General features: G+C 33.9%; 2 protein-coding genes across 2 annotated transcripts; both read right to left on the bottom strand.

Annotated features, from left to right (window-relative positions):
- Positions 1-963: 963 nt before the first annotated feature.
- On the bottom strand, positions 964-4,221 carry LOC112789193 (peter Pan-like protein). The gene is made up of 7 exons (XM_025830980.3): positions 4,003-4,221; positions 3,670-3,885; positions 2,864-3,094; positions 2,268-2,360; positions 1,998-2,185; positions 1,532-1,725; positions 964-1,300 (listed from the first exon to the last, which is right to left on the bottom strand). Exons 1-7 carry the CDS (start codon positions 4,003-4,005, stop codon positions 1,155-1,157), a joined length of 1,071 nt encoding a protein of 356 aa, XP_025686765.1. The 5' UTR covers positions 4,006-4,221; the 3' UTR covers positions 964-1,154.
- A 1,087-nt stretch (positions 4,222-5,308) lies between these two features.
- On the bottom strand, positions 5,309-9,468 carry LOC112789192 (photosystem II stability/assembly factor HCF136, chloroplastic). The gene is made up of 9 exons (XM_025830979.3): positions 8,858-9,468; positions 8,055-8,290; positions 7,606-7,736; positions 7,267-7,399; positions 7,039-7,161; positions 6,807-6,881; positions 6,487-6,602; positions 6,122-6,205; positions 5,309-5,658 (listed from the first exon to the last, which is right to left on the bottom strand). The coding sequence occupies exons 1-8, from the start codon at positions 9,225-9,227 to the stop codon at positions 6,139-6,141; spliced, it is 1,251 nt and encodes a 416-aa protein (XP_025686764.1). The 5' UTR covers positions 9,228-9,468; the 3' UTR covers positions 5,309-5,658; positions 6,122-6,138.
- Positions 9,469-9,770: the final 302 nt, after the last annotated feature.

Below are 9,770 nucleotides of genomic sequence, written 5' to 3'. Positions count from 1 at the left end.
CCCAATTGAAAGGAAAAAAAGTGTAGGGACCTAATTGAAAATTTTGCTAAACTATAAGGACCAACAGAGTAATTAAACCAAAATATTAATATCTAACTAACAAAATACATACAGTACAGAAATTTTGGTGAACAGAACATAAACTTTTGACGCACAGCACAATTTTCGTGCACAGCACAAATTTTTAAAAGATCACGTGTTGAGAAAATTGACTCATCCAACTAACAAATTACATTCGTAGCAAAAATTTATGTAACAATTTTTTTACTATGAATAAAAATTTATGCTATGTACAAAAATTTTTCTGTTATATCAATAAATTTGCGTTTGTACAAAAAATTATGTGCTATGTACACAAATTTTTTTGTTATGTCCATAAATTTTTGTGCTTTACAATAGAGATTTTTGTGCTAAGGAAGCGGAGAAAAAGAGAAGTGATGAAACATGTACAAATTTTATTTTGTTAAACTTGCGTTAACTTAGTTGAATTTGATTACAAAAAGACTTAGAATAATGCTATATATTCAAATCTTTTTTATTAATCAAATTACTCTAATATTATTTTAAATCTTTTTGTTTAACTTAGTTAAATTTAATTTATAAAAAAACTTAGATATATAACATTACTCAAAAAGACTTATACATATAACGTATATTTATTATTGTTTCATTTACTGCATTGCGTAAATTCAATATATTTAATAAAGAAAGTTATTTAATTAAAAGTTTGTATTCCAGTAATTTTCAATGCAATATTTTGACCATTTTATATCTCTCTACAATTATTTAGATATATCCTAAAAAATGTGTAGTTAGAATTTAACAAACATCAATGACCAATTTTTAAAGCGCATCATTTTAAAGGATTCCTGCTTATTGTTGATAATAGAATTGGCATAACTAAGTTTCAGCCGAATAAAATACCTGGAAAAAGTGTCTTAACACGAGAAGAGTTAAAGCCGGTTTTTGTTACTCTAAATATATATAAACTTAACTTCTTCAAACAAAATTTATATATAACCCAAACAAAATTTATACGAGGCCACTAGAATGGCTAATGAAAAATTTCTGGTGGCAACTTTCTAACTGAATACCACCATTAATTAATTCATTCATAACTTTCAGAACACTAAAACTGAATACCACCATTTCCCTCAATCAAGTTCTTCATGGCCTTCATCTTCATCAACTTCAGAACCATTGCCATCTTGATCTTCACTACCTTCTGAATCATCTTCATCTTCATTGTCCTGCATCTCATTATCTTCATCATCATGTTTTCCTTTGTCACCAGGTTTCCCTAACAGGGAAGAAGAAATACAGGCAAAAAAATGAGATGAGGAGGAGGTATTATCAAAAGGAAAAGGCATTAAGAGACAAGATGCAAACTAGTAGAGAATTTAAAACGAAGGTACATATAACAGAAGGACTAAGGAACGATGAAGGAATAGGAAAGAGAAGAAAATGAATGAATTTGCGAGTTTCCGAGGAAGTACAGATAACAAGGATATGCAATTGCAAGATGATATACCATATTCGCTGAAAAGGACTTCTCCTGAACAAAGTCCCTTTTCAACTTTAACTAGTTGAAGAGTCATCCTGGGACCAATTTCTTGAAGCTTGACAGCACTTTTCATCGAAGCACGGTTAACTCTACCAATATCGCTAGACAAAGTTACAGTTGCAGCTTCTTCATCTGCTTCACTTTCTGATCCATAGCCAGCTCTTAAAAATCAAAGTGGATGTGAGAATTAATAGAATGAAAAGGAAAAACAAAAAAAAAAGCATTCTTATTTTCTGTGCATAATACAATTCATATGAAAATTAAGGGCAAGTTAAATAGGAATATAGGATCTATTCAATACAAATCTTACTCCTAAAAGAGATCATATTTACCAGTTTGAAGAAGGAAATAATGAGTGGAAATGTTAGAAATGGATTATATCTATTCTTCAAATGGGAAAATGAAGGCTTAAGTAGATAATCAAGGGACTTACTTTGTCACGAAATCACTCACATCTTGAAGATTCCTTAGATCTGGCACCTGATGGTTCTGCACAAATTTTCTTATTCTGCGTGAAACACCTATTGGTTGTAATCTTATTGAATAATGCCGAAAATCAATTTGCTTAGTGTCTTTGTTGTAATTAAGCAACACGATCCTTTGGCAAGAAGAGAGCTTAACCTAGAACAGTATATGTCACAAATTAAAAGAAGAACTTGAGCGTCAAGTAAGTTAATGATGCATATGTATCAGTAAAACTCACTGTTTTAACATCAATTGTTGGAAATATATTCTGAAACATGTTAGTTGTAAGCTTTAGAGGTAGATCTCCACTCACAAATCCAGAAAGTACAATCTGACAAGAAAATACAGAGACATCAATATGGGATGAAAAATGAACCCATATCAAGACTTATTGATAGTTACTATATAACAAGCAGTATGTGACTACACAATCTAATCCCTAATTTAACAGTTGCAACAGTGATATATTCCCCATATACTAATTACCATCACGAACAGTTATGACAATAACCAGAGAAGAGACATCACAGCAGATTTCTATTTGGTATAATAACAATGTCATCTAGAGTTCTTCACTATCCCATCAGCCTCCAACTTGACAGTAATAATATCATAAAAGTTTGGGGGAAAAAGGCTTAATAATAACCAACATCTTTTTTTATAAAAAATTAAGCACTTTAGTTGCATCCCATTGGCAAACTTTGTGTTAATACTTGAGATGAAATTTGAATAACAGAAGATGTAATGGTATCAAAGCAGTTGAGGCATTCCTTATTTTGTAAATTTTAAGCTACACAACCATAGTTGGATCTGTGTATGAGAGGAATACGTTACCAAAGCAGACTTCGTAAAAAGATCTTTTGGGCAGCGGGGATGCAACTGAGATTTAGCAACATCAGCTGCCAATGAGTATTCATTTATCTTAAACGTAAGAGTGGGTCCCTGCGGGGTTGTCGCAACTCTCAGGTAAGCCGCAGTTGCAGTTTTTGACAATATGAGGAAATGCGTGACACCCATAGGTCCAGCAACATTCAGAAAATCCTTTAGATTGTTCCGTCTCTTTTCCTGTAAAAAGGAGACCATAAGGGTGTAGTCAACATACAGGTCACTGTGGAACACTTAAAACTAGTGATAAATATTCAACGTGATGACTACAAATCCCTACTACTACCAACTTTATCTTCTCGTATAAATTAAAATCCATTTCATTGTCAACAATTTGATTAAAAAGCTAAGCAACACAAATAATTTGCAAGACTTATGGTTCCAGGAATGAATTCCAAATCTGTATGAGAAACTAGATTGTGGAGCCAAACCCAACATGATATTATGTTTATAACTTAATCTCTTGGTTTTCTACCAATCCAATTGTTTCTGTAGAAATATGCCTACTTAACAAATCAGGAAAAACTACTAAGTAGTAATACAAGTTGAAAAATCAAACCATATTGCATATTGGACAGTAGCAACAACTCTAATGTCTCAACCAAATCCCTAAATTTGACCTTAAGAGCTCTACGAACTAAGATGACCTAACCGGAATTCTCGAATCACAAGCGCACAACACAACAATTAGAGCTAGAAACCGAGAAAGCAATTTCATGATAGCAAAAAACTCAGCATCGCCATGAAAGAGTAACCTTAAGGCTGAGAGCAGTGTACGGAAGCATCAACTTCCTGAGGTCCATCTGAAGCTGTTTGAGAGGACCAGGAATCTTCCCTCTCGAAAACACGAAGCTTTTAGGGATCTTCTTGCCAGTGATAGGGTCCACACTAGCCAGATGGGGCTGCTGCTTCGTGTTAGTGTTGGTCTTCACCACAAAAGGCCTTCGGAACTCGCCGTGTTTCTTCTTCCTCTGTGTAATGCAAAACGGGTGAGTACCAATCCGCGGGGAAGAGAATAATCGAAATCCAAAATATAGAAGAAAAGGTCAGCTAAATCAGCAGAACATAAAGAGAAGAATTAAGCTTACCATTGTTGAAGTAGTTTGACAACTCAGGAAATCAGAGGTGAGGCCGCCGGCGAAGGTAGTCGTTGGCGGCTGAGAGGGAACCGAGAGCGGACTCCAAACAGGGTTTGGGTTTAACGGGTCGCTCAGAGGAAGGGTTTTTAAGGAGTTTAATTAGTTAGTGGTAGTCTTCTTTTTTCTTTTTGCAATTTCATCTTTTAATAAAGAGTGGGAATTTTTCTTACTAAACAAAAGAGTGAGATTTTTTTATAATTTAAAATATATATTAAAAATTAATCCCAGTTGATAATCAATAAAGACAAGACAGTCACCAAAAAAAAAAATCAATAAAGACAAGACAATAAACCAACAAACATTTTTAAATTACATATCATAATTAATTGTTATTAATTATTGATTATTTAATTTTTATTTTTAAAAATATAAATTAATTATTATTAATTATATTTATTTAAAATTGATCGATTAAGAATTATTTATTTCTACCTTTTCATTAAAAATTTATAGAACAATACGTAAATAAATATGGTAACAGTCTGATATATCAAAATGAATAATCATGTTTTTAGACGCAACAAAAAAAATAATAATAAAAAATAAATAATGAATTAAGAAAATAAAACAAAAATCTGTTATCATTTTTATTTTAATTTATGCAAGTATGCTTTCAAAAAAAATAGAATTGAAATGTATAATATTATTTTTTTTTTAAGTAAAAAATTCAACATGACAAAGTGAAACATCAATGAAAAAATATTAAATAGATAAAATAAACTAATTCTTAATCATTTTCGACAATACTATCAACACCCCAAAAGATCAAATATCGCTCAACTCTTTATAACTCCTAATCGATTTATTGACTACTTCTGCAATACCTGTTTCTTGACTTCTAAAGACTCTGTCACTCCTTTCCAACCAAATGCTCTCAAAGATAACAATAAAACCAAACTCACCAACATTTTATTAAATCGACTACAAGATTAAACCTGAATCACATAAAATTACTGTCATTCAGTTCTATATTCACCAATTCTATATCTTGTATTCATGTTTTAAAATCTTCTATCTTACTTTTAGATTTGTTCGACTTCGTTTCATTTTTTCATTATTTAGTTAAACTTAATGGGATCGAATTTGTGTATGCAGCACGGGTAATAGCACCAGAGGAATAAAATAAAACGATTATATATTTCATATCATGAGAAGAAAAAAAAAGAAGGATTAATGCAACAAATTTCAGAGAACATATATGTACTCCCTAACTCCCTCCTCAAGAATGAATTAAAAAATGAAAGAAAAATGCCTATTTTATTTTGAGGAAGGAGTAATCTCTCGTAATTATATTATAGGGACGATTATTTGTAGATGTTAATATGCACAACTTCAATGTCCACTAGCATAGCCTATTCTGCTTGAGTACAACAACGCAGCATAAAATTGCATTTTAATGTGAAAGTTACATACATGGCAATTACAATTTCAGATTACATAATACAGCTTTCTTCACAAGTTGTGATGTTTGTTTTTTTCTATATCTCCTCAAATTTTTCGGCACAACACCAGGGAGTCGATTTGATCCCAAAGCTCTATCCACAGATAATGAATACTAAGCATGGATATGTAATCAGCTACAAAATTGCAATCCAGTTGACAAACCTACAACATTTCCACATGTAAGTTAGAAATCAAACTCTAGTTATCCTATGCTTGAGGAAATTGGCAAATCTTACAAGCAATAACAAGGGATATAAATCTCCAACCCATAAACCAGATAAATGTGGTGGTGGCGGGATGAATAGATATTATGTAGCTTCTAATTCTCAGTCTCAAAATAATTATAAAACTATACAGTTAGACAGGTGGTTAGATGAGCGAAAACTTCAGGCGATACTAAAAGGGTTCGAAACAATGGTGAACATATGAACATGACCGTGACCATGATCATGTTATGTTCATTTTGAACATAAGTGATACCAAAAGTTAACACGATGAACAATCCCTGGTGAAAATGGGAACATGACCTTGGCAGGTGAAAAGAGGATCTAAATCCAAATTGAAAGATGTTGGCTATAGCTTATGTCAAGTTCTGAACCAGAAACAGGAAAAGATCAAATATTACCATGTTGAGTTGCAGCTTCATCCAAGGTAGCGAAGCAAGACTCCATCATTCCCCAATACAAATCCCTTCTTGTCATCAAGGAACCTGCAAGCAAGTAGGTAGTTACAACAAAATTTTACTGAAAATTGTTACCAAACAGTGTTGACTAATTATCCTAACTCGTAGATATTTTTTTTCATCTGAAATTTTTTCATCCTATTCAATTTACACAACTTAACAGATATAGGTTTTAAGTTGACAGAGTTAACTGTTGATAAGAAAGCCCCAGCCTCCAAGTAAATTTGTTGCTTGAAGTTGTAGGATACAATATTAAATAAATATGATTGTTTATAAGGTGAGGATGGTGTAGAATTAATTAAACTTACTTCACTGAGTATAAATTTGCAGCAATGTTGTCAGCAGCTTTGTCACGGATCCATGACTTGCCACCATTAGTAGTTCTCAACAGAATACCACTTCCACCTGCTGCCCAAGCCTCCTCCTGTATGCATGATTCATACACATTTTTTTAAAAAGGGCTTAAGGTTTCATTACTCTCTTCTTTCATAACTTAAAAAAATAATAAAAAAGGACAATAATAATAATTGAAGAGGATCACAATAACTGAAGAGGCAATGGTCGTATAAAATTGTTGCATGCAAGATCTAGGTAGCTAACAAAAACTCTGAATGCATGAAAACTTCACCTGTGATCGATACCCCACATCAAGAATGCCAAAACCTCGGCTTTGAACTGGAACCTCCTCAAATTCTTCGGTCAACTGAAACAATGAAATATCTTATATATGTTTTCTTGTTCTAAAAGCCTATACAACCAGATTTGCAAAGAGGACAGAGTGACATGGAAAGGAGTGAAAAAATAGAAGACTGTTACTCTTAATATCGATATCATAGTATTTGACTCTCAGAATTACTCACCCCTGTGCCCTTGCTGAGATAAAGGCCACCACCACGAACAAGAAGCCACAGACCACCATCAGCTCTCCATCCCATGTTCTGGATTCTTCTGGCAACTGCTCTATTATGTGGCTGCCAGAATGGCTGAAAATCAGAGAAAAATAACCATTAACATCACAAAAATGCCACAGTATGGTAGCAGGCAAGTAGAAGTGAAAGAACGATGTCATCACAAAGTAAAAGCCTCACCTGACCAGGTTCCCATGTTAGATAGAAGTTGCCACGACTTGAGACTGCAACATACCTCCCATCTGGAGAGCGATTGACAGTATTGAACGTCCCGGTGTAATAACTTGCACCACTAATACCACTAGAGACTGTTCTGAAGAAGCAACATAGATAGATAAATGTCTTGACTTAATGACCCGTAACAAATGAAAAGGGCAGGTGAAGTTGCAACATATACATAAAATGTAAAAGATGAAACAATGAATGAATTTTGAAGCATATAACATATATTATAGAACTTAACATTTCAATATTATCTGTGCAATATGAGAGTAACATAGCTGTCTATCAGAAACTCACCGATTAAGAGTAGCTGACACAGTTTCCTGAACAGCAGCCTTCCAATTGTAGCCTCTGTTTGATGTAACGTAGATTGCACCTTCGTCAGTCACCATCTCTGCACTCTTTTCACCGGTTGCCTTTATATATACCTGAAGATATTATTTCAAAACAAGAAACAATATTCAGACCATACAAAAGAGTGAGAAAACAATTCAATATTTGACAGGGTACAGTCATACTGAATATACATACACACATATACAGATTCATTATTTATATATTTGAAATATTAATATGCAGCCAACTACCAAAACTTATCAAAAGAGTATGCTTTAGTTGGTCCCTATAAAGAAAAGGTGACATATTTTCTTGGCCTCATTTTCCCTTTGCTGCTATGATCATCATAAAAGGGAAAGCTTACTTCCTATGACTGCAATATTTTATAGCACTGACCAAACAAGACATACCATATCGCCTGGAAGTTGAGCACTAAGTGGTATCCTTTCCCAACTTTCTCCAGCATCAGAAGTATATAATAGAATTGCAGGCTTTCCAACTATCCACCCTTCCTTCCCTTTGAAGCTGATGGAATTAAATCTATAATTAAAATCTTCATCCTCTGCAGAGGGTATCGAACGGGGAGCCCAAGTGTTTCCACCATCTTTTGTCTCCATAATGGTTTGCCTAGTCCCCAAAAGGAAACCTATCAACCAATACCATTTTACACCCAACACAATTAAAACAAAAACCTGAAGCCATATCCAAAGTAAAACATAAACACATTCACCTTTAAAAAAATAAATAAATAAAGGAAAAGAAGCTCATCCGGAAGCTGAAGATATTAGTATCTCAATTATTCGTTTTTTTCTCCCATTTAAACCAATAGATAAAAATACATACAAAATGAATATCTATAAATTTGCTTAGAAATCGACCCACTCAAATAAAGAAAATATTACAGAGTGAAAAGTGAATTTAATCCTAGCTCACATTGAAATCCAAGTTCACTCCCACTCACTCCACCAACTCCCAAACAGGGCGAACCTCTGCATCGACCTCAAATTTGAACTCAATTACATCAATTCAGCATATAGAAGCAAAATGAACTAGGCTAGAGCCGATCCTTCGTACACTCATGTGACAGCTGTGAGTAACTAACTCGTAACAAACTAATAACAAGTATAACAGACTTAACTAACTAACTACCATTTTCTAATACAGCAAGCGCAAAGAAGTGAAAGAAAAATTGAAGATGTCGATAGTAAGATACCGTGGTTGGGATCATCGGGAACAAACGCAATGTCAAGGAGCACGACGCCGGGATCGATAGGGAGGTAAACTCTCTCCCACTCCGACAGCGCTTCCTCCGACCTCGCAGCCTGTTCGAATCCGACGAGCTGATGAATCGAGAGCGAGACGGCGGCAGTGTCGGCGATGAAACGTCTCCGGGAGAGAGAGAATTGATCGTCCTGGTGCGGCTGAAGAGAAGCTCTGGGAACGAAGGTGCAGCTGCCGGTGCTGGTGTTCCGATTCTGAGGGTTTTGGGAATGGCGAGACTTTGCGGCGTAGAGAGAGGGTAAGGAAGGCCTGAAGAAGGTGGAGGTGAGGTTGGAGCAGTCAGTGAAACGCAGAGTCGCCATTGAAAGAAGCTTCGAGGTTTCTCTCTCTAGATTTTCTCTCTCTTACTTATCCTGCAACGGCTTCGCGGGTGATTTAAAGGAGATTTACATTCCCTACTATGAGTGGCTGAGTGACCTGACACGCCATGCATCTATATGATCCATCGTTTATGTATTTGCCATTTAATTTTTAATTATTTATAAACTTATTAGACAGAGTATTTTAAAATTTTAAAGGATTCAAATGTTGTGTAATTAAATTGCCAGCATTGAAATATATTTTAATTTAAAAATATTTCATGATGGTTTGAACCCTCATTAAAGTCGGTTTTTTTTTTTTTTTTACTTGAAAACATTATATAGAATATAATAAGAATATTTTAATTTTTAAAAAATAAAAATAATTAGGCTTGTAGCATTCAATCATTTCTATCATATATAGGCTTGGTTTGGTAAGGTAAAGTTTTTATTCGTTGAGAGTAACTTATAAAAGCTATTTTTTAAAAATCGTAATAATTCTCTTTAGTAAAATTAAACTAAAAATAAATTTTCATAAGTATTAAT

Source organism: Arachis hypogaea, chromosome 3 (assembly GCF_003086295.3).
Source record: "Arachis hypogaea cultivar Tifrunner chromosome 3, arahy.Tifrunner.gnm2.J5K5, whole genome shotgun sequence".
NCBI lineage: Eukaryota > Viridiplantae > Streptophyta > Magnoliopsida > Fabales > Fabaceae > Arachis > Arachis hypogaea.
This window is presented reverse-complemented; position numbering and strand designations above follow the sequence as displayed.

Bases quoted from the DNA above. Each gene is read 5' to 3' on its own strand.
- LOC112789193 (XM_025830980.3), bottom strand. The intron at 2,361-2,863 runs GTAACGTATTCC...TTTTCTTGTCAG, and splicing joins TTTTTACGAAGTCTGCTTTG to ATTGTACTTTCTGGATTTGT. The intron at 1,726-1,997 runs GTAAGTCCCTTG...TTGATTTTTAAG, and splicing joins GTGAGTGATTTCGTGACAAA to AGCTGGCTATGGATCAGAAA.
- LOC112789192 (XM_025830979.3), bottom strand. From the start codon at position 9,227: ATGGCGACTCTGCGTTTCACTGACTGCTCCAACCTCACCTCCACCTTC. The intron at 8,291-8,857 runs GTATCTTACTAT...ATTGGTTGATAG, and splicing joins TCCCGATGATCCCAACCACG to GTTTCCTTTTGGGGACTAGG. The intron at 7,162-7,266 runs GTGAGGCTTTTA...TCTGATTTTCAG, and splicing joins TAACATGGGAACCTGGTCAG to CCATTCTGGCAGCCACATAA.